The sequence below is a fragment of the Lepidothrix coronata genome, unplaced genomic scaffold (assembly GCF_001604755.1).
Source record: "Lepidothrix coronata isolate B3197 unplaced genomic scaffold, Lepidothrix_coronata-1.0 Scaffold0, whole genome shotgun sequence".
In the NCBI taxonomy this organism is placed as follows: domain Eukaryota; kingdom Metazoa; phylum Chordata; class Aves; order Passeriformes; family Pipridae; genus Lepidothrix; species Lepidothrix coronata.
In genome coordinates, this window is record NW_016690180.1 from 7532344 (window position 1) to 7557401 (window position 25058).

Below are 25058 nucleotides of genomic sequence, written 5' to 3' on the forward strand. Positions count from 1 at the left end.
AGCACAGGTAGCTCAGTGTGCAGCTGCGGGTTGAGCTCTGGGGGGACAGGAGCCCGAGGCAAGAGGCTGTGAACTCCCGACTCTTAGCATAACGAAGGGCACGGGGACCTGTGGTGACCCACACACTCAAAGACACAGCAGGAGCCGAGGGCTCAGCTGGAAAACCCCAGATTAGACTGTGAGGCTGTAAAAGTTCCGGGTCTCTCCTCGGAGGCACCAGCTCCAGCTGTTATTTTGTGATTTAGTTATTGGACCATGATTAAATTGTTTTAAGGATCTGGACTCCGTGGTCTGATACTCTGCTATGGAAAACCTGGGGTCGAGCCCTAAGGAAGCCTGATGTGACAGTGTGAGTGTGGGGTGTGTGGCTCCGGTGGTGCGAGAGTGAGGGCCGGAGTATAAGCTCCTGGATGGTCCAAGAGAGAAGTTTCCCAAGCGCGGCTGTGTTTTGGAACACGTGTTCCCACCATGCCAACCAGGCCAGCCTGAACTTGTCTTCTGTCCGTGCTGCAGGGGTCCGTGAAGTCGGGCGCAGTTCCCTTTTCTCCTGTGCCAGGGCCGTCTGTGCGGCACCGACAGGCGCATCCCTGCTGACTCCGGCTCGCCGGGCTGGGCCGGGGGCTCGGGAGCCGGGGGAGGATGAGGAGGGTGGGGGGCGCGGCCTGGCCCCGCCGCCGGGCGGGGGCGCTGCGGGCAAAGCTGCGGAGCCGGGCGGGGGGCGCGGGGCTCCCCCTCAGAACCTCGGCATTCCCTTCCGGCACAGCGATCCGGGCAAGCCCAGAGGGCACCGCGCTTCCTCCCGGCCTCCGAGCCCCCGGGATCTGTTTTGTCATCTTACACGTTAGATATAAAGGAAGGCTTTGCCCTCTCTCCGACAGCAGGTAGGGCTGGGCTGGGCTGGCTTTGCTCTGGCGGCGTGGGGTAGTTGAAGAAACAACCTGCTACAAAGCTGCAGGTTTCCAGTGCACGCTTGGTCGGGAAGAGGCTTGTTAAAGGATGCATTGTTTATAGTAGGCTATAGGGCATCTAGGCTGTCTTCTAAAATTGTACTTCCCAGTATATTGTCAGGTTTGTAATTGTCTTTTAGTATTGTTATTGCTAATTTTGTGAATTCTAAGAATTCTCTAGACGTGAATTTCAAGTGACTTGCAAGTAGCTCCCTCTCACGTGGATCTTTCTTTCATTGATTGTCTTCTGTTTTTTAAGTGTTTCTCATTCTTGGGATGTTCCTTCATCAGCAGGTTCACTTGCTTCAGTGGAATTCCCATGTAGGTGCTCTTCCTATGCACCCCAGTCAAACACCTTGGCTGTTTGTGTCCTGAAAGATCTAAGCCAAAGAGACAGTGCTCTGAGAAGTGCTGTTACCCTGTGATCACTCCCTGGGTCTCCCGGTGTGGTATTTCTGCATGTTTCATGATCTGTTTGTAATCCCTTATGATACGAAATCCTGCTAATGTGGATTCCCATTAGTGAGAGATGTGGAGCTCAGACATTATGTTGCACAGCAAGTGGTATAAACATCAAGAACTGTGGCGAGGGAAGCCTGAATGACCTCAGCAGGCACTTCAGTGCAAAATCAGTCCACCTTTGAGTGTAACAGAAGTGAAATACACATAGAAAGACATCAAAGGACTTACTGTAATGCAAATAATAATTCTATATAAGGGCAAGTCTCCTATTTTTTTTTATTTAGAGGTTCCAGAATAACTGTTAAAATTTTTCAAATAAGTCTTTTTGTAGCCTGTTCTATTTAGTTTAAAGATTACTTTAGATATAACAATTGTAAGACTTCTCATGTTTTCTCCTGACATTATCTGTAAAACTTGCTCAGAGTATATAAAAACCATAATTGTTCATTGAATTGTGTAAGAAGATGCTAAGAGTAAGTGTGAAGGAGGAGTGGATGTGAAATGACATAGGCAAAAACATAAGCCTGGCTTATCTTGGCTTCATTTTTTTACAAAATGCTGTTTTCATAGAATCTAATGAAGTGTGGAAGTCCTGGAGTTGGCCCCCATCCATCCATATACAAATATATACATATATATCCCCAACTGTCTTCTGTAGAAAACTTCTTGATGTCCTTCTCTTAAGAGTCAAAAAAAGCCATCCTGAAGGAAAAATCAGTCAAAAGCTTTGTGATACATCCGTGTTATATAAGCTTTATTAGTTTATCAAGTTTAATCTTGAAATATAATCATGTATATGGAGAATGGTTTTTATTCCTTGCTTGTAGTTCTTTTGTATATCCTATTACTTGAAAGGCTGCTAAGTTTTCTCATTTAAAAAAGTATAGTTTAAACCCGTAATTTTTTTTAAATTCATGGCTAATTCACATATGCTACGTGTTGTGTAAAAACTCACACCTTATGCATTTAATGCAAGTGATACATGAGGTACTTGCACTTCACCTGTCAACTCCACTCTGTGTCCACATGCGTAATAAAACCTTCATAGTGTGGTTAAGAGCACTTGTTTGAACCTTTCAGAATGTATTTGTTAGGTACAAAGCAAAATATCTTACTACCCCATCTTTGCAAACCGTAGTTTGGCAGGTGGATGGCTGGGAGCATTCTCATTCTCACAGAAGCATCTGAATTTCTCTCTTGTTCCCAAATGCTAGAAACTGCAAAGTAGGTTTGTGGCAAGATTTCAAGGGCAAAAAAAGAAATTCTATTGAAAAAATAATGCTATTATGAATAAATGATTACTTGAGCTTGTAATAACTTAAGTTCTTCTATAATCACAAATTTTCTTTGTGATATCTTTATTATTTGTTCTGAAAACTCATAAAGCACTTTTCTTCTGTGTAACTCTTTTTGTATTAGTGGGAAAAATACTGTGAATGAAATCATTATAGGGAGAATTTTCTGCTTGATCTCTCTGTAGGAAGTAATATTCTAGCAATGTGTCTTATGATAAGGTCAGAATTTTTTATTCATCTACAGTGAAAAAATTGTGTAGACATTTATTCATTTACAAGTGGACTGTGGACTGACTTGAACATTGGGGGATTTTAATGCAGTTTTGAATAGAAAAGCTATCCTATTTTATCAGTCTGTGTAGAACTTGAAAAATGTCCTAGGTGGCAACTTCAGTGAACTTCTTCAAGTTGTGGCATTCTGAACCACAACCATGACAGAGTAAGACTGATAACTTAATGCATTTGAGTAGCCCCTTGTAAGCACTGAACTACTGAAACTCTGAGATCTGAAACAACTTATTCTGTTTTTTTTTCTTTTTAAGACCTAGACAACAGTAATGAATTTCAGATTAAATACCTTCTTTTAAGGACTATATACAGTATGTATGCTTCATGTGTAGCTTGGATAATTATCTTGAATGCTTTCAGCAATGCCTTGGACACCGAGCTGCTTTCATAAAAATAACAGATGCATGTAGGCTGCCACTGACCTGTTGAGTATTGGTGGATTTCCTCTAAGTCTACCATCTTTGGTGGCAAATGAGGTGGGAATTCTGTCTGTATTCTGTCTGTGAATCTCCACTCCAACTCTTGTAAATAAAAGAATACTTAAATTGAAAAATGATACATATTCTATTCCCACTTGTAGAAAGCCTTAAGGAATGCTCCTCTATGCTAATATATCCCTTTTTTTTCTTTCATGGACTCTCTGCTCTATATGCAAGGCATCTTTCTTAATGTCTTCTTTAAGCTAAATATAAAACAAGGCTTAAACTTCCCCAAATAAAAAGCTCAGCTAAACCAGGCACATAAGGAGAAGTAGCCCTAGGGATAAAGTGGATGTTTGGACAAAAATTGACAGGTTATTTCTGTACTTGTAGTTTTCTGGAAGATGGTGTGAGTATTTTAAGTGGTAAAAATAGCATCAGAGTCTCTACAAAACAAAACTTCATAGAAGACAGAATATCTTAGTAGTTAAAACTACGTGAGAATGCAAATGGTGATGTTAGAAGCTTTGTTAAGCTGGCATATAGACATTCTGAGTGATAAGTGTAATCTTTCAAATACAGATGAATACCGTACACTTCATGAAAATTAAGAGCTATTGAACTCTGTCAGATAGGAATTTGAAAATGTGTTGTGAATTTTCTTAGTGCTTAAAATGTTGCAGTGCTAAATACAGTTTCTTCTAGGCGTGCAGAGTTTAGCATACATTGGTTAATATATAGACTTGTTGTTGTTTGGTTTTCTTATCAGTCCACACAGTTAGACGTCTTTAAAATCTGCCTTGGAGCAGCTGGCTGCCAGCTGACGTGCTGGTGTTGGCACCACCCAGGTTTAACGTGACATCACTAGAAGTTCTACCTCTGTGCTCAAGGAAGTTGATGTGGGAGCCACGCTCTAATGTGGAGCTAAACTGCTAAATTTAGTTAAAAGCTGAGAACACAGGGCATGTGAAAATGGAATTCCTGAAAAAAATTGTTCCAACTGTTGTTTCTGGTGATGTAGTTCCGAATGTTGGGAGTACTGCCCATGAAAGCTCTCCAAGGCTGTTGAAGATGAGACGTGTCAGACTGTTTTCATTGGGGCAGACAATAGATGAAGACGAAGAGACACATGTTTTACATCCTGATTACAGTATGTATCCACGTCATCAACCTGGTAAAAACTGATCTCTAATATTTTTCTTCAGATCATGATTATTTTGCTAAATTGACAAATTTGGTTAAAAAAACCCCTTTTTTATCAGAGTTACTATGATAGTGGCATCTTTAGCTTTAGAACTGTTTTATTGTTGTCACACTGTAATTTGTTAGTGACTTATTTGGAAGTAATTTTACAGGATTTCTAATGTTCTCCATGTCTTTGCATTCCTGTGTGACTTTTTTTCCTCTTTTTAGGATAAGAATTTCTGTTAAAGTTTTTAAACTATAATGTAGCTAAGATTAGGCACTAAGACTTGTCTAGACAGAAGAGTGCTACACAGAGATCTGTGACTGCAGTGCAGGGTGTGAGTTTTGTGTCACCTTTTCTCTCCCTGTTTTTCAAATCCACTAAGATTTCAAAGACTTTCCTTTTAACAATTTTTCATCTCAAAACTGTATACATTTTCCTTTTTTAGTGTTTTGAGGATTGCACATTTTAAATAAACGTAATATATAAATAAGTCAAGGTTAAATATGGACATTGTATAGAGAATTTTTTACTTAATAACATGAGTAAGCTTGTTTGTATGAAGATTTCTTTTATTTTTAATTTTTTTTTTTACTACCTGTTAATGTCTAAATATTACGGTGTATTCTGCTAATAAAAAGTAGTATTAGTTTATATTCCTTTTTCGAATAGTACAGCTGGGTGGCAATGGAAAAATTCAATTTTACTTTTTTTTTCTTTTTGTCTTCAGCTAAAATACTACAGTCTTGAGCCTTTATATCTTTGATCCTGAAGGCTGTCGCAGTTTTCACTATTTGCTGTGTGGTTGGCTATTTTCAGGAATTAGTATGTCTTTTAAATATTTTTCCCTTATGTGTGTACCTGCAAAGGTGGGAGATGGTGACATCCGTCCATCTTATGGGTGGTGAACTTACAGCCTTAACTATGGAATTAAGCTTGTAGTGGTGGTGGGAGAAAGGGATTTCCTTGGAAAGACTGCTCTTAGCCTTTCTGATTGTATTATAAACTACTTTTTTTCAGTATGTCAGGTTGAGTAGCATGAGCAAATGAGGAAAGCAGTGACAGTTCTGTTTTGTTAAACAAGTTGTTCCTGTGCAGAACTAATTAGAGCAAGTTAATGTTGTAGTGGTATAGGCTATTGAAGGCTGCTTACAGAATAAGGGCTGTTAAGGCTGTTACTGCCTTATGTGCTTGAAAACTCTGATCAGAAGCTCATGGTGTCTGATGAGGAACATCTTTTAGCCTCATATCACTGTGATGTGCACAACTTAAATGTCTCCATAGGTGTATCTCATCAATCCTCCTTTTACAGTCTATTCTGGTTTCTTTACAGCTCTCAATTCTAAATAGTTTTTTTCAAATGTTATAATTTCAGAACAAATGGAATTGTCTTTGTGCCAGGTTAAAAGAAAATAGAATACACCAGTTCTGCTGTTGAAGATGAATTTTCCTCTCTTGGTTATTAAATATGTGTCAAATGGTGATTATTAGGAGTGATTTTGTGGAAATCAGCAGTGCCTGACCAGTGTCACTTAATATTGTGATGTCATCATTTGCGAAATGCAGACTTATAGTCTCTTCTGGGATCATGCTTTTACAATAGCAGATAGTAGCTGAATCCTCTTTAAATTATCTGCTTATTTCTATTTTTGTATCGTGGTAATGGAATGAACTGCTCTGCTGGAATAGAGCAAAAGAACTACTGTGTTTACCAGCTGGGTATGCTGCAGAAGGCAGGTGCCGACCAAACAGGTAATAAAACAATAGAATTATTTGAAAAAAAATTGTAACATTTACTTGCTTAATGTCAGCAGATGTGGTATTAATGAACCACAGAATTTAACATAATGAAGCTGTTGAGGAACTCAGTAGGTTTTTTTAACCTAAGGTGGTTTGTCCTGTAAATATGTTTGAATTTGAAAGTAGGTGGGGTTTAGTTTTTTCTTTTATTTTCTATTCCTTACTGATACTTTTTAGGAATATTTTTGCTTTAGTGAAAATTTAGGTGAAATACTGAGTCTGACAACTATTTTTAAGTACAAAAGTATTATAGAAGATCTCAAACTAACCAACCAATCAAAAAACCTACTCCTGGCATCAAAAGCATAAAAGTATTATTTTTATAGCACCACCTAGTTGGGTTTGACTATATCTGGCCTAAAAATTTTGTGTGGAATTCAAGTGATGAGGGATTTGTTTTTTGTTTGGTTGGTTTTTTTGGTTATTAAAGCATTTATTGTATCACTTTTCAAAATGTTAACTCAATTAGTATATACTTTGTTTTAAAGCTGAAAATAGGACCTTGGAAATATATGCTCTCTAATGTGCCTTTTTAAAATATGTAGTTTCTGTCAGAATGGTTTCCAGTGTATTTTAGAAATCTTTTGTAACTGTCTTTTTAGATGTATAAGGTTGTTAGAACTGTAGAAGAAAGCCATAACTCGTTGTAGTATTTGCATATTGATTGTATGCATCACAATGCTTAATAGATGTTGGTAAAAGAACAGTCAGTTTTTTAAAATTTGCTGTAGCATTTAAGAGTTGACAGGTTTTCAGTTTTAAAAATTTCTATCTCCAAAAAGCTACAATTCAAATAAAACATAGAAAACTGAGCTTGGAAGGTTCAGGTTGTAGCATTAAAGAAAGGGAACACCATGGCTGCCCTGTGTGAACTCGCAAAGGGCAGCTGTACCTGTGGTGTGTGAAACGTGCCCTTCTGTTGCAGTTCTGTGCTTTTGGTTGTGTTGTAAGGCAGGGTAGCTAATAACATGGAACTGTCTTAGTGGCCGACTGTGTAAGTCAAATCTGCAAGAACTGCACAAGAGATGTTAATTTTATCAGTGACGTGAGTATTCTCGTTGCTCACAGTGTCCATGTTATTTCTGTGTATGGGAAATGTGCTTCCCTTCAAGTGCTCCTGCTAGGAGAGCAAAACTAAGCCAACAGGAATGTGTTCTTTGGTGATAAAGAAATGAATAATAGAGCTGTAACTGCCTCGGGGTTATTAGCAGGGGCTGGATATGCATTTTAGTGCCTGTGAGCACTTGCCCCTGTAATACCAGCAGCTCTGCAGGGCATTTGCAGCTCTGAGTTGCATCTCTGATGAGCCTTGTACAGGAAAGGGTGACTGTGGCCCCAATGGCTGTGTGGAACAGAAGTCAGCTTCTGTACCCAAGTTCAGAGTTTCAGTTAGAGAAGACTGGGGGGGTTGGTGGACAACTAAGTACCGTGGCTTTCCCCCCCGTCCGACACAAGCTGCTCGCTTGTATTCAGAGACTGCTCCATAATACTGTTTGGGATCCAGAATACTATTTACATAAAAATCTCTAACCCTCTCTCCTTGTTTTCTTATCACTGGAGATAGCATTGTTTTGCTTGAGTAATACCCCAGGAAATTTTTCTGTGTATATTTTCCATAAGAAGTAAGAAGTGAACCTTTCCTAAGGGCCTTTAGAACCTGCTCTTGATGCTCTTTGAAACAGAAGGTAGGGAAAGGAGATTTTGGTTTGATTTGAGTGCATTTTTACAAGTGGATCAGGCTGATCTAACAGTTTGCTGTCAGTGAAAAGGGCAATCTCACTCCCAGCTGTGCAGCCCTTCCCCATCTCCTGTTGGGTGCTGGTGTGGCTTTTCCCTGAGCTGATTAATTTCACAATGCCAGCAGAAAATGTTCTGATATTTTTGGGGCAGTTTTTTTGAGATGAATTGGCAAGGGGAATTAACTCACTGAGAGGGCCTTTTGGGTCACTAGTGGGGGCAGCATTAGATGTCTTACCATCACCAAAAGTAGCAGTCACCTTCTGGATACCCTCTGTTTTAATTGATTTGTGGAAAATGAACTCTTTAATATTTTAGATAAATGGAAACTCAAGCATGTCTCCTGAGTTTTATTTTAAGTGCAGTGATGATATGTTTTATTATTACTGCTTATAAGCAGATACAATGACCACTGGGTAAATGTTTTTTGAGTAAGGCATTAGGTTCAGATGGAGTCAATAAAGAACTGAAACAAAGTACAGCAAATCTTTTTAAAAGTAAGCCCAAGTGCAAAGAGAGTATGCTTCCGACTTCTTTATTTTACCTTAATATGGAAAATTGGCTATAGTTATTTTAAAAACGTTATGGCATGGCTTAGTTTTAGGAGACATCTCAAATATTATTTTTGACCTTATTTTTTGAGATCTTTTTTAAAAATTTTGTTGTGTACTTGACTGTATGCCTAGTATGCTTTTGCTGTAGCTGTCTTAGGGTTTCATCAGAAGAATAAACATGCAGGAACTTACAAGATACACTTTGGTCGATTTGTGAAGTAATTGTAACTTAGTGCTTCTTTCAAGGTGAGTATCAATACAAATGAAAGGTGGATCTAAAATTGCCTTTTCTTCACACTTAACAGGTACTCATGTGGAGTATATGTATATAAGGAGGTAATTCACTTGTTTTCCTCTGGGGAAGAGTTTACATTTTTTTCTTTATTGCTATTGTTCACTTAATAGATTGTCTTTGTATCACATTTGCAGGGTCTCCTGTGCTTCTGCTGGCACTTTAAAGGTTTTCTCAGGCATTAGTATATTAGTGTAAGGTGTCATATGACAGCTGAATCAATGTAATGGCTCAGTGCTGTCAACAAGAGATTGAACCTGTCCATCTGTATAGTTGTCTTGTATATTCATTTTTAGTGTTCCTGTTGCATATCTATCTTTGGTGAGACTTTATCTGGCTAAACCAGTAGGAAACACCCCTTTCCTTCCAATACCAACGGATAGGCAGCAAACTGGAACACTGTGAGAAGGAACCAACAGCAAATTTAGGAAGTGAATGTTAGCAACCCTGCTGTTTGGACTTTGTTTTTCTGTTCTTTTTGACTTTCTATCTTGCAGATTGTGAGCTGAAGAGTAAGAAGTAATGAGAACTCCAGTTTATTAAGGGAAAAAAAAATTAAAGATGAAATTGAACAATATTTATCTGCAAATATTCTTTGAAACATTGGGCTAATTCTTTGAAACAGTGCAGATAAAACTTAGTGAGGAATTGTAAATATCTTTTGACCTTTCCAATCCACAATTACTTTAAGGTAGTTGTGAGAGGGACAAAATAAAGCTTTTAACTTGGAAGGAGAGAGGGAGAGACATGATACACGTGGGGGATGAAAGAAAATTTAACATAGACAGAAAACCAAGCAAGTCTTCAGAAGATTGTGTAAAAGCTGATAAAGGAGAGTTGTGAAGTGCTAAAGTCAACAAGATGTGGAGAAACTTGTGAAAATAATGATATCTGCTACTGTAAAACTATTCTTTCTGTGATATACTGGTAATACAAGGACATAAAAATATTCTTTTAAATTCTTTGTGTCTAAATTGTCCACAGGCCTTGAAAGGGACATTTTGAGAGGGAAAGAAGAATTTAGCATGTTGTTCCTTTTTGATTTATACTGTAAACATCTTGCATGCAGAACAGATTTTAAAACTTACTCTATTTTTGATAACGTCTGTTAGTGATGCCAGGATAGAGTATATAAGATGCTGAACAGCATGTAAAATAAAAATATCAGCTTATTTTTAAGGAGCCATTTTGAAATAAAAAACTGTTATCCTTTAAAACACATCGAAGTCTATCACTGGGCTAAAAAATCCAAAATAATATCACCCCTGATGTTCAAGAAAGCATTTGTAAGGTCACTATAGTATTTACTAGCAGGATTAAGTCAGCGGTTGCATATGAAGATTCTACACTAGTGATATCAGCAATTCAGATTTAAGTTACAGAAAGATTATAATTGGAACATTTTGTTAAACAGTTTTTCCCTTGTCAGTTGAAAAGGGAAGAACTGTGTTTCAAATGGATAAGTTTTAGTTTGTAGGTGATATGACTAGTCTTAATCTCCTTTAGGGTTTTTTTTTCTGTTCCTAATGAAAATGTGACTAGTAAATGGAAGAGTCACATACGACATTTTTCAGTAATTTATTATATTTTTGATGACTCTTGGTAGTTTCTGCTGGCTGCATTTGTTAACTGTTTTATGTCTTGGTTTGCAAACTGTATTTCTAGTTGCTTTTGTTCTAAGCTCTTCAACAACAGAATGATTCCTCCCCTGTGAGTGCTAACTTTATATGGGTTCCTTATAAGAAGTATTATGTGGATCCAAACTGAGGGAAAAGTAATTTCAACTACTTCTTAATCAAGGGCACTTTTGGAAAGTGTTTCCACTTTTGGTAAATGTCATTCTTTGTGTCTCTAACTTATCACTGAATAGCCTTTAGTTGCTCTTTAAATAAGAAAATGTCATGAGTGTTGTCTTCATTTGGAAATATGTTCTCTCAGTTAGTAAATGCTAGTGAAGAATACCTGTGGTTTGTTAAGTGCTGTTAGTGGTGGTTGTTTTCCTTGACATGCATCTTCTTGCTCTCCAGCCAAATTCTGAAAGGTCCCTTCAAGCACAAACCCACCCATACAGGAGGGTTCTTGGCTCAGGCTTGAAGGTTCTTGATGTTTGCATTTATTTATAAAAGAAAGATTTTGTTATGAAAAATCCAAATGCACTACTGACTTGAAGAGATAGGTAAAACTTTCAGAAAGCCATATCACTTTAGCAGTGGCACCTTATGATTCAGTTTCTTTCTGCAGCAGTTTTCCATGAGATGCTCTGGATTTTCATGACTTGGTATATCCTCACTTTGTAAGCTGTGCAGCACCCCTTATATGGAGATACTACATAAATAATAATAATTCTTTAGTGCATTAGTACCGATGAGTTCTGTAGTGACAAGCATGTGTGGTGGACCCTGATTGCTTGTGAGACTTTCAGTCCTCATTGTTAAGACCAGTATGGCAAATATAAACTTCAGATACTCTAACATCGGGATACTGTTGCACAGTCATATTAGACACTGACTCAAAACTGTCTGGTGTCTCCTGGCATCTCTTAAAAATCCAGTGAGAGCCTTGTCTCAGTTACTTCTTTGAGAAGATGACTGGCCGAAGGAAGGATGTTTTTTAATTTCAAAATATTTTCTAACTTGAAACATGATACCAAGGGAATAATACATATAAAAGCAGCTCATAACTTGTATAAAAATATTGTATTATTTAACATGTTGTTTTCAGTTAATTAGAGTTAGTTTAAAAGTGTTTTTTCTTTATTGGTTGGAACTTCCATTAACTCCTGTTTCATGGAAGGAGCTGCGTAGAACAGAATAGTTTAATTTGCCCAGATGTCGATGAAGTTATACCATACACATTTATAGGGGCATTGTATGTTTGGACAATTGACATGTTCATGTCACTTAGTGAAATGAACAGTATCCATCTTCTGTATCAGTAGATAATATGACTGACAAATAAAGAGCAGCCAGTTGGTGAATGGAAAAAGCCAAAGCATGTTCTTCACGTTATGTGAACATGTTTTTACCACCTGATTTCAGTTCTTCATTTTTCATTAACTTGTAGGGATTGTGTTGGTGTGATACTGTCCCTTTCCATTTGATCTGCTCTGCCAGATGTGGGTGCATGGATGGAGAGCTGCCTGCTGTGTGTCAGGGGGAGTGCTGTGCTTTGTAGCTGCTGCCCCATGTGCATCTGCTGGCAGAGGCTGTTTTGTAGTCCACCAGCCAAGGCACTTTAAGGAACTTTGTGTTGTGAAGTCTTTGCACAACTTTCACACAAATGCAGCCTTGTTTTAAACTTTTAGTGTGTGTTAGGTGTTTGCTATCTTAACTGTTGCATTTAGCTGCCCTTGGGTTTGTTACTACTTCTGGTTCTCTCCTTTCTGATTTTTTTTATTTATTTTCTTGCATTTCTTCAGTGTAACAGCACACTTGCTCAAGATAAAGGTTCAGAAATGATACTCATAAATTCAGTTATTTCTGACTTGCAAAGCAATGTGTATTTTACCTTTTAATTACCTTTTTTAATCTTAAAAGTATCTCTATTTTGTATATATGCTTTGGGTTCCTACAAGGGTATCTGTTGTTTCACAGAGACGCAAAAGCTGTAAAATTCAACATTAAAAGCACTTAATTGTTTAAATCCTGGTAACTAAGGCATTAAAAAATGCACTGTAAGTATTTGCTGGCTCCGGAATGAAGAAATATGCCAGTTTAGTTCAACTGTGAAGAATACCATATTAATGTAATTCTATTTATTTCTGATATTGAGTGGAGGAGCTCCACATGCTCCTGCCCTGTGTAACTGAAACATTGGGAAAGGCAATTGCAGGAGCTGAAACCTCAAGAGAAAATTGCCTGTCCATGCCTTGCAGAGTTTACCCCTGTAGGTGATTTTCTTTAACATTTTTTCTTTAAAGTTTTCCCGGATGAATCCTAAACTTTCAGTGGTGTTTTTCTCCGATGCTTTCGATAAGGATAGAGTAACTGATCCTCGCATGATACAAATATGATGTTTCCCGTAAAAGTGGCACAGACATTCAGCAGCTTGGGAGGAGCAACAAAAATAGAAACATAACTGATTTGTAGCAGTTGTCTTAAGGCCTTGTAGGGTAACAGAGTTAAGCCTTTCCTTACTCTATCCATTTAAATGCCCAGCAACTAAGCAGGGATTTTCTGTGTAGCTCCGTAACTATTTCCAGGTTCTATTTAAAAGGCTGGTAAAAACCCAAGAGCTGGTTCCCCAAACCTAGTGTGTTGGTATGTTAATGCTGAAGCACAGTGAGGAGGCTGATACAGTTATTTTAGGTTGTCCAACATAACTTTATATGTTTAAGGTTTTTGTGCAGTCATTGAAGATTGAAACTGAGCACCTTAGAGGGAGTAAATCACTGTGTTTTCTAGAATTTTAATTACAGGGGTGCCTGTGAAAATTGAGAAACTTGGATTTGTAAGGCTTTTGAGATGTGGTAAGAGCTTTAGGTTTGTGTATTGCTTTACCTGTCTCATTTCCTCTTGGAGGGAGATTGGTTAAATATCATCTCAGAACTGCCTGTTGTGGTGTTTGAGATGTTTCACCTTTTTATTACTTGTTTGTTTCCTTGTAATCTTATGATGTTTGCTGATCTGGAAAGCTAGATTTTCAGGAAGGGCCACATACCTGTTTAGTCTAAATCCTTGCAAAGGTGGTAAGGTCTTTGTTAAACTACCTTGAAAACTGTTTAATTGTTCAGGATTTAATTATTCTTTCCTGGAAGTTGTGGGGAATTCTTTTTCTTTTTTTTTTTTTTCTTTTGAGGTCTTCAATAAAGACAGTATTAACATACTGAAAAGGTAAATATTAACTATATCCTCTTTGATCTTACTGAAAGACTGCAAGAAAGGTGTGCATCTTCAATGTCCTTCCAAAATGAGCTGGAATTTACTTTAAGTGGGAAATATTTGTAGTTCTTTCCCTGAATGCATTTTCTGTCAGTCTATCATCCTGAAAATGAATGTAGTAGAACTGAAAACTGCAAAGAAACTTTTGGAAGCAACAGTGACTGCATGTTTTTTATGTAACTTAAAAGAATGCCTTTAGCTGTGGTTTTAAAATTGAGTGTTTATGCTGGAACGATTAATGTAAATTATTTTGTAGGGGGATGAATAAACAAATCATATTCTTTTATTTTGGCCATCTCGGTAGAAAAGAGCAAGAGCTGCTTTGGGGTTTGAGGGAGGAAGGTAGTATGATATGCATATACTCCTAGAGAAACAAAACTATTGTAAAACTGGGGAATAATACTTCAAATGAGGTGGAGGGGGCAGGGAAGGAAATGAAGCTAGAAATCTGTAATGTTCCCTGTGAAACATATATATATGACTTATGTTGTTTCTCTGTCATTTAAAAGCAAACTTTAAAAAGTTAAATATTGCTCTAAAGATAACGTATACAGCAATATCTTCAGTCCTGAAACAACCCCTTTCCCGCACACACCTTTTCAGCCTGTAGAGGTGAAGCTAAAAGAACACTGTGAACCATAAGTTGTTTTGGTCTTGCATACCAGTGTTTGCCACAGGCCAAAGCTGCAGCAGTTAGTATGCATGTGGCACTTACTTTATGTACGTTTTTCAAAACAGTTGCCAGCAATGTCTCTGGGCAGCTCCAAGAAAATGGCATGATGCTGTTTGAATTAAAGGAGAGCTGTACAAACAGCCTTTGCATACACATTTGTAGTAAATGTATTGATCTACTGTGTATAGTGTTCCTTTTAGAAATATTTTTATTAAAGACCTAATTCTGCAAATAAAGATGAGTTCTGTTATCTGTGCTATCTACACTATGATAGTTTCAGATCTCTTATATTGCTTGGATCCTCTAGCTACTTAAAACACTCAGGGCAAATCTTACCTTTCGTGTGACTGGGCTTACTATACATGTGCTGAAGGTATCTACAAGGTACGTGTTGAAGTGCAAATAGACTTTGCTTGTACAGGTCAAGTATGCTATGGATGAATGGTACCATGAATGGACAGTCTAATACTTCCTGGAGCAACTGGACTTAGGATACATGAATCTTGTAATGTATCAGTCTATTTGCAGCCTGAATTCTGCAGAATGAGATTGCTGAAGCAGCCTGAGCAATTTGCTTCTAGCCATCCTCTTTACTAATAGTTTTTCATATCTGAGCAGAAAGCATAGTGTGGACTGGATACTGGCATTAATTGTTTTAGTGCAGTGCAAACACCTTGTGTCTGCAGATTGAGCACTTTTGCTTTACAGCACCTACAGTCCTATTCTTGCCACTTTCTGTTCAGAGATTACTGATACCAGTGTGCTCATTCATGCATACCTCACCTTGATTTTTGAGACAGTATCAAAGAGATAGACTTTATAGTAGTCTGCTCCATTTAGTAGTGAAATTGATAACTGGTCCAGAATCAAAAGCTGTGCAGATATTGGGGTCCATATGTAAACTATGTATTTATGGGAACTGTGTAATGTCCAGTCTGCTAATGAAAGTATGCACAAATCATCAATTCCAGAGTTTCTTTTTGGATTTTTTTTCATACATAAACTGGCTCCAGATCAAAGCTATTGACTTATATTTAAATGCAAGTGCTTTCTTTCCCATTTTATGTAAGATAGTAAAATATTAATCTTATGGAAGCCTCCTCTTATAAGTACGCAAAAGTGATAGCTATTTTTAGTGGTCATACTTGTTGCTCTCAATGTTAAACACAGTGTACTTTCCAGAACTCCGTTTCATTTTCCTTTCTGAGAATAAGGAACTGGAAGAGAATCCATACTGTGGATGACATTTTCTAACACAATTGTAGCAATACACGACGATGATATCTTGTAACTCTGCGTGTTGAGTTTTATTGGGTTCTTCTCATTGAACTAGCCTCCTCCATGCTTGGCAAGGTTCAGAGGCTTGTAATCCATAGTTTTCCTGCTTCTACTTCTCTTGTTTTGATTAAAAATAAAACAAAAAGTTACATTTCAAACTTTGTGGTTTATCCTGAAATCTATTTATTCCAGTATCTGGTAGGTTATTTCATTAGCTAGTTTCAAAGGAAAATAAAACCAAAAAAGACTGAAATGGCAGTTGTCATCTTTGGTTATTAGAGCATTTAAATTGGGTTGTGAGAAAAAAGAAATGTTGGAAGGCTTGTGCACAGTTATACAGTAAGATAATGTTTATGACCATGATGCTTCTATGATAGGTCTAAGATACTGACAGACTACTCCACTTGCTAAATGGACTTGTACTGATAACTTGTTTTCTCCTTTTTTAGGGGGGAGGGGAGTGCTGGTGAAAGTATTTTGTGTAAGCTGTTTGTAAATCTTTTAAATTAATTATGTCCATTTAATCAAACTTGTTATGTCTGTGCATGCATGTATGAAAGCATATGTATCCAAGTAGTATTAAAAGAACATTCTTCTCAAAATAGTTTTACTCCTAATATTCCTGATCTTTAATACATCTACTGAATCTTTGGAAGGAAAACCTTATACTCTTGGTACATACAGTTCTCACTTCTTAAAAGTTGTTAATGGACTAATACTCTCTATTGAGCTAAGAGCATTTAAAATTAATTGCTAGTATCCTTGAGGAAGCCCAATTAATGGTGATCATTAGGTGGTAGTGTGAATAAATAACAGTGCTACAAAATATCAAATGTCATGGCAGAAAACCATGTAACTTGCTTGGCCAAACACTTCAATGTCATAAATAAATACAAATTTTGAAAAATATTTCCTAACATTCATTTGATTTTAAAACACTACTTTACAGAAATACTGACAACTTCACTGTTTGTTGAAAGTTGTTTTAACTCCAGAAGGTGGAACATGGAGATTAGTATTTCTGTGGGGTTGTTTTAGTATATCTCCTGGGGTTTCCGGGGTATTTGTTTTTTAATAAGCTTCTGGTGCTAATAACTTAAAGAATAAAAGCTGAGGGGGGGAAAAAGGACAACTACAAAGAACCCAAATTGTATTTTAAAAAGTCATTATTTTTGAGGTGCTGAGAGAGTTGGCTCATGATTTTGGAATGCACACTGTTAACAACGATTCCTTTGAAGAACTCTGTGTAGCCCAGTGTTAAAAGCAATCAGAGACCAACCATAATTAATACAGTCTTTCAAATTAGTGGTGAAATTCATCAGCCAGTTCCAAAATCTGACCTTTATATCCTACTCATAACAAAATACAACCTCTGTTATATCTTACTTAATAAGAGGAAAAAGGAATGTTTGAAGTGCAACTTTGAATTTATTTATAAAGGAGTGATGAAAAGGAATATGAGGTAATACTGCCTACTACATGGGCAGTATTACCTGAAACAGGCTTATGAAAGGAAGTTTGATGCAATGTCCCAAAGAGTTGCTTTGTGTGGATGCCTGTCTGGGAAGAAAAAAGGACTGTTTGGATATAGGTAACAATTTAGTATCTTGTTATAGAAAAATATTTTTTGCAGGGGGAAATTGGGATTATTTTTAGTCTGTCAAAACCGAGTGATGTTACCAGTCTCTCTCTTTTAATAAAACTGTTCTTCTCCTGAATGACAGAAGCTCTGTTGGTGGTTGAACCAAGTTAGGAGAGTGATGGGCTTCTCCTGCCCTTTCTCCAGTGTCCTGCTGGTGTGGCGTGTTAGACCTGTCATTTAGAACCTCTTAGCTGGACATCAGCTGGTTTATGTTACCTCCCTATTAGTGATAAATATGTTGTCTTTTTGGGGTGGGGGATATAGATGAAAAAAACCACAAACAAACAAAACCAAAACCACAAAAAAACCTGCAAACCTTAAAAGTATTTGATGTACACTGTTCCTAAATCTTTTCAACAACTTCAGATAATTTGAGTTTATCTGAGGGTACAGGTCTTATTTCTTCCTCATGCCTTGTTTACTCCTAGTACAGGGTGGGTGTCAGTTCTGAATGATCCAGATTTTTTTAAAAATTACCCTCAAGCAGATTTAATCAGTCTGCCTTGGATCCACATGATTAATTTTTTGGTTCATCTATATGGTGTGGATCAAGTTATAGTTTAAGTAGACCTAATGACCTAACAGTCATTAGACCTAAGGTCTACTGTTAGCAGCCACTGCCACAGTAATCTCAGGATCCAGTTCTCTCAATTTCTGTATTTGACCCAAGGATAGCATTATATGTGTAGTTTGGTGGCAGTTGTGGAAACAAGCATTGTTTTCTCCATGTCATTGCTTCCTGTCAGTATGTAGAAATATTTCTGAAACTTTTGTCTACTTTTAGATTTGTCCAATAAAATTTTGGAATGCCTTCAGATGTGTTTTTGACCTTTGTAAATATGCCACCTCAAGCTGACAGAGAGCCACCACCTTTTGATTGTACCTGGTAGTGTGGGCAGAGTGAAGGAGGTTTGTCTCAAACTGCTTTACCCTGTGCTGAAGTGGGCAAAGGCTATTGGCGAGGTATCTTACTTTATCCTGAAAGAGTGGCATTAAAACCTGAATGCTGTTTAAGGCAGTATTGCATTGCAGTCATTGGAATCCAAACACTTCACACCTTAGAGACTTTCCATTGTGGTGTTTGAGATGATACTGAACAGGGTAAACTATCGGACTTAATTTGTGTTAAGTCCTTAAAAATAAGAAAAAACCCACAAACCAACCTCAAACAGCTAGGAGAATCATAGAAGGGTTTGGGTTGGAAAGGGCCTTGAAGATCATCTAAGCTCCAACCCCCTGCAATGGTAGGAACACCTTTTGCGAGATCAGGTTGCTCAATGCTCCGTTCAGCCTGGCCTTGAACACTTGCAGGGACGGGATGTCCAGATCTGCTACTGGCTGTAGGTGTTGGAGCTAAATCATCTGTGATTCTTTGGCAGACATCTGCCCTGGGAATACTACCTATGGCTTTCCTGTCCTCCACTGTGATTCTGGTTTTCACATTTGTGATTTTGCTGATCTCCTAGCGTAGAAGGCATGTTGTGCTTTTGGCACTGTGCAGAGCAACACTGGGCAGTTTATTTAATTCATCACGATCTTAACAGATCCTCTGGAAGTTTATTTAAAACTCAGTAAAGCACAAACAGCTTTTCATAGCCCCTTTTGGTCGTAACTGCAAGTAGTCGAGTAGTTTGGCTGCCGGGGGTGGGTAGATCCCTCTCCCTGCCTGTGTAGCATCCCTCGGGAGGAGCGCGGGTACAGCCTGAGGGCGGGAGCGCGCAGCCCCCGCAGCGGGCGGGGCGGGTGCCCTGCGGCGGGGGCGGCCCCGGGGCGGGGCCCGGCGGGCCAGGAGGGGTCGGTGCCGCCTGGAGCCGCCCCCGGCCCGCCGTCCCCGGGCCCTGCGTCACTCCGGGCCCGGCACGGCCCTCCCGCGGATGCTGGCGGAGGCGGCGGCGCGGCCGGCGCCCCGCTCCGCCCTGCCCGCACCATGCTCAGCCTGCAGGATTCCCTCTTCTTCGAGATCAGTATCAAGTCGCTGCTGAAATCCTGGAGCGGCAGCAGCAGTAAGTATGTCGCTGCACCCCGAACCACGGCAGCGTAGCAGATATCTTACTTTATGTATGTTTATATGTATGTATTTATTTATTTATGTGACTATTGCATGCTGCTATGTAAAATTGCCCTTTAAAAAGCAGCTTTTTAGGAGTGCTGTGTGCTGGTGCAATTTGGCATACCAAGGTGAGAGGTGAGCAAAGTGCACTATCCGCTTGTTAGTTCTTGTGTAAGATTATATATGTATATATTTATTTTTTATTTTCTTATGCTGCAGTTGTCTGTCTGATAAAGTCCTTTGCACCCTTTGCTGTCCAAGAGAGGTGACAAGTAGATGCTCGTCTCTGCAGAGTTACCAGATGCTGACACTGTGTCTTAGTTCTGTCAAGCTCCAAATGCTCCTTTGAAGCAAATCAGTCACCCTTAGACAGTGTATTTTACAGGGCTCAGTATTTTTGTGCCTCAAACCTATTATTAAAGCTGCAAGAAGTGCCCACTTTGATCTTCTAAATGGCTTGAAACTAGAGTTTCTAGGAGGATTTCTTTTCTTAATTAAACCAGCAAACCAAGGATGCTGCTCTTGGGTTAGACAACCAGTCTGTCCTCAGATCACCCCTTCACACATGCTTCAATGCAGGGTCTCGGGCCGGGCGCTGCTTGCGCTGTGTAGCAGGCTGTGCTAACGTAAGCACAGCAACTTAATGACAGGTCGCCAGGAGGTGATAAAGATGACGTATTTGAACATCAGCTGAGTATTTCATATTTCTTAAGTGTCTTGTATTTTTGAAAATGAAAAAGGTCAAAAGGTAGAGGTATCTGGTATCTCAGCTTTATGTGTCATTAATTGCTGCTTGAGGTATACTGGGATGCACAGTTTCCACTCACCAAACACTTCATAAAAATACCTGCGTTAGGATTTTTACCCCAATACAAAAGGGTTTGTTTCACCTCTCTGTCTTGTTTGAAGGAATTAATAACAAGTTAGTTGTTGTACAGTGTATTAATCAGTGCTAGGAGTTTATGCAGCTACTTAGTTTGTCCTGATAGCTCATTCGGACCTGATTTGCTTTTGCGCTACCTGCTGTAATTCATGATTTGAACTAATAACTTCTAGACTTATAAGATAAAGCAATGAATATTTCAAAATTGGCATCCTTATAGGTTTTACTTTTTACTTTGTTTAGTTTGTGTCTTGCAAATCAACTATATCTGTTCCAAATTATACCTTGTAATCATGCTTGGTGGTTTCTAATGTTTTTGTTGAAGTAAAGATAACCAGAGGGATTTTTCTAATATTTTATAGTAGAAGTTAAGATGTCTTATGACAATGATGAAAAATCTTTAAAGTTCATTCATGTATATTGTTTCCGAACTGAATCAAATTATAGGATAAATCAGTTACAATAAATTCTATCTGCAACTAGATTAATAATTCTTGAATAGATAAGGAGATAAATTGCAGAATCTAGACTAGCTAATTATCAGCTGTAATAAGATAGAGAGTAATAATAACAAAAAGGGTGTCTGACAAGAGGTTATACATGATGCTACGTTTTCTCCTTTATGCCCTCTGTTATGTAAGCACAATGGAATAAGGTCTTCCTGACTCTTTCATCAGGAAGTGGTACTTAGATCACCTACCAACAAACCGATTTTCTGTGCACACTGATTAGATAGCTGAGGTTTATTTCACTTTTTTCCACAATTGTCGCTCCATTTGTGAAAATTGCTGTGATAGTGGCATAGGTGCATGTCTGCTCTGTAAGCGTGCGAGAGTGGCATCCTGATGGCTCGCTGTGCACACTGGCCAGGAGCAGACCACTCTGTGCAGCCCTGTACCGGCTCCAAGTATTGTGATTCACAGGGATACCTTAGTGAGTTGAGCTGGAGCAGGCAAGCTGGTTGCTTTTTTCTGAATCATTTTCTAATCAAGTGATGCAGTGTGTGCAGAGTGAGGAATTACGCAGTATTTATGTTAAGGATGTGTTTGGAAATTCTGGAAACATTCATATGCTAGGAAATTACTTGAGAAAAGTTTCTGCTGTGTTTTCATAAAATTTTTAGATGCAAATGCTACTTTTTATGGTTTATACGATAACTTAAGATTTTTGTATACTAAAGGATGTCAGAAGGGGAGTGTGTATGCTTGCATGCATTTCCATATACATAAAAATAAACATCTTCAGAGAGTGTTTAAGTGTGTAACAGAAAGACAGCAAAGCTCCATGGGTCTGGTTAAGGGCTTGCTAAGCTGGCATAACGTTGCAGTGCTGGGTAAGGTTTTATTGTAGTTGATCTTTTTTCTTTCAGTAACAACAATGAAGTGACATTCATACGGCCTAGTTTCAGAATGCTGTCTCTGTGCCAACAATTTTAGGCATTACTTCTTTTTAAATGGAGTCAGGAATGTTCTTTTAATCCAACAGCGAAGTGAGGATGTTCCTGCTTAAGAATTATTTGCTTACTGAAGTTGTGGATGTAATGGAGGCTTTATACTGGCTTGTCCTTAGGTTGCTTGGCTCTATAGTATTTAAGGAATCTTAGTTGTGATAATGTATCTCAGTGTTCTTGGGTTCTGTTGTTCAGTCCATTGCAGTTTCAATATTTTTATTGTTTATATTGAACAGAGTAAGAAAGCTCTCAGATTTTGTCTACAAACCCCTTTCTTTAAGGTTAAGGAGATCTGGATGCCATGAGAATTACTATTATTAATGCAATATGGGGGTTCAAAAACCAAATTTGGTGCTGCTTATAGTGGAAAGCATTATGTAATACATAACCTTTTGGTAAGACACAAAATAACTTTTAGTGAAAACTAGGCATGTATTTCTGGGACTTAGAGTCTGGATAGGAACAACTGCTTCCAGTAAACACAAGTACAACCCATTACTGCTTTATTAAAAGCTCTTATGTGTTTCCAGTATATACTGTATTAATAGTCATATCCTGTTTGAAAATGAAGAGTTATTTCTGGATTTTTTTTTTAATTTTTTTTAATAGTATGTATTGTCTTTCTAATTACTAACATGCAACTTTCTGTTGCTGTGCTGCAGTTGTGCTCTGTCTGGTTAACAGAAGGGACTAAACAGAAGGGTACACCTGTCCTGTGGATGCTTCTCTGTCCTTAAATGGTAAATCAGTTTTGGGGGTGATTCATGAGATTTTTGGTACCGTCTTGCTCAGCTTGATTCAGAAGTCATGCATATATTTTAAGAACTCGTGCTGGTTAAAAGAACGGGGCTGCACTTAGCATCGTGCCTGGCAAAGCTACGCTGAGGTCGTTGCCCTTGACCTCCTTTTGATAAGAGTTGTGACAGTGATTTTTGAGGTTACTTTTACTTCTGAGCCTGGGAACAAAGTCCTGCCAGGAAAGCGAGCTGCATCTGCCTGTACAGCAGTTGGTTTTGAAACTGTGTTATAAAATCAGAAAGAAATGGAGCAACTTTAAAAACAAGTGAATTATTGGAGCTGTGGCTGCCAGGTGCTGACAAGCATGTGAAAACTGGGGAGCTGCCTGGCAGATACTTCTGAATCATTCTTTCTGTGAATGAAAAAAAGCTCTTGAAGTTGAATACTCCCTTATCTTCCCATAGGATTAGTCTGACTGAAGATTACTTCCTCCTTTACCAACCAAAAATGAATTCTTGGCTCTCAAGAGAGGTTCTGCTCTGATAGTGCAGTATTTAACAAAATAGCTGTAATGGATTCATTTTTATCCCGTGACTTTTTGTTTTATGACAGCAATGAAGCTATAATTTAAATAAGAAAGGTGAGATCACATTACAGTGCCATGATAGGAATGTATATGAAAAAGGACCATATGAAGAATTGTGGAACAAATGTTTCCTTGACAGTCTTATTCTCTGGGAGGAGATAGAGTGAGCTGAAGTATATATGGAGGTGTGCATGGCTTTTTAGCAAAAGCACAGATTTGCTGCTTTTGTTGTAATTTGCTTGTGTATTATACTTTTTAAAAGTGATAAAAGCACAATTTGTTAATATTTTAGAAAAAATTATTGTATGATAAATTTCAGCTTGTTTTCTCAGCAACTGTTAAACTGCAAAGAAAAATGAAACCTGAGGAAAAAAACTGGTCTGAGATGTTACATGATTTCTTTCCCTCCAGACTGTCCTTTGGGCTAAGAGTTAATCATGTCAGTGCTCTAGAGAACTTTCATACTTTTTTTTAAATTCCAGTGGAAAAATTAATATTACTTTGCTATCTACAGCAATCTTATTTTCATGAGATATGATTTTTTGTGCCTTCTTAAACAGTAATAGTAATTAAATAAATTAAATGAGTACAATATCAAGTAAGGCATTAACTTTATTCCTCTAATGTTAAGCATCCCACATAAATGTTCAGTCTTTTTTGCAGGAAACTTTTCCTAGTTCTAACCTTGACTTCAAAGAATCATGTTAGTAGTTGCCTTGTATGCTGAAACGTGATAGGCTGTTTCCAGAGAATGTAACAATTTTTCCTTATGATTAAATCTTTCAAAATTGTTTTGACATATTGAAAAGTGAAATTTTTAAATGAAAGATGAGTTCAAATTTATGTTAAGTTTTGAAAAAGCTACTAAATTCCACTTTTCTAAAAGAAATGCATCCAAGTGTACTTCTTGTTAGTAAATATACTTACAGGTCCCTGTACTGCTGGAGCAGCAAATTTGTTTGCTATAGGAGGGGCATATGATGGCTTTTCCACAGTCTGTCAGTTGTCATGGGAAAAGCAATTTTTTGTCAGTAGTTCATCACCCAATTTATTGTGGAGTGTAACCTCCATATTTGACTCTGTTTATGAACGTGACTTATAATGATGGCCTCTTGTGCAGTACATCTTGAGGCGCATAATGAGTTATTGCAATTCCTGATGTATGGTGTGTTGGCATATATTCCGTTAAATGAAGTGCCAGTAACGTTCTGTGTAGTAAAATTTGCTATGGAAGGAGAAGATAGTTTGGTGGTTTTTTTCCCTTCCGTACTTTTTTGTTTCTGGGTAGGGCTGGAGTGACAAGGTCTATAAAGGGATGTAGACTGAAAGGAGACAAAAGGCTATAAGTATATCATCTAAGCTAGTCAAACTCAAGTACCACCCTGAAGCTGAAGCATACTTGGTATACAGAAGCAAAAGTTCTGAACTTGTCAAATTTTTTCAGTCCTGCTCCGTTAGATGTGGGTCAGGTGAGCAGGGTGAAGATGAGGGGAGTTTCATAAGATGTCTGAGCTCCTTGTGTTTGCCAGAAGTGGTGGCTTTGCCCCCAGCCGTGCAGCCTTGTCACCTTTTCAGCTGCTGATGGTGGTACTTGTCTCATCCTTTTAGTGAGCTGTTTTGGGTTATTGCTTCAGCAGAAATTTTCTTGGGAAGGTGGCAAATTTTCTTTTGTTGTGAAATTATCCAACTGAATCATCTCAAGGGAAGGAGGGTGGATGTTGAGACTGGTGTAAAAGACTGTTCAGGACCACCTACCTAGCAGTGAGAGGCTGACTGCCTCTTTTCCTGGGCATGTATGGATGTCTCAACTCAGCTGGATCGAGTCTTGCTCTAATGTAGATTGCATAGAAGCCTCCTTTATATTTGCTCATTTTTCTTCTGTATGACTGAGGTGGTAT

The 25058-nt window shown here is 38.2% G+C and overlaps 1 protein-coding gene across 17 annotated transcripts in view; it reads left to right on the forward strand.

Annotated features, from left to right (window-relative positions):
* The window catches only part of FRYL (FRY like transcription coactivator), a 161167-nt gene that overhangs the window by 21628 nt on the left and 114481 nt on the right, over nt 1-25058 (forward strand). For 8 of the 17 annotated variants that reach the window (XR_001877335.1, XM_017829491.1, XM_017829926.1 and 5 more), the window contains exon 1: nt 4304-4561. The exons of 1 other annotated variant lie outside the window; for it this stretch is intronic. Coding sequence is in view for 15 of the 16 variants with exons in the window: in XM_017829491.1 (XP_017684980.1) it covers nt 4384-4561 (178 nt within the window). In the remaining variant the exon portion in view is untranslated. Of the gene's footprint in view, nt 1-4277; nt 4562-19370; nt 19457-25058 lie in introns of those variants that run through there. 8 more of the 17 variants (XM_017830006.1, XM_017830083.1, XM_017830172.1 and 5 more) reach the window with 3 other exon arrangements.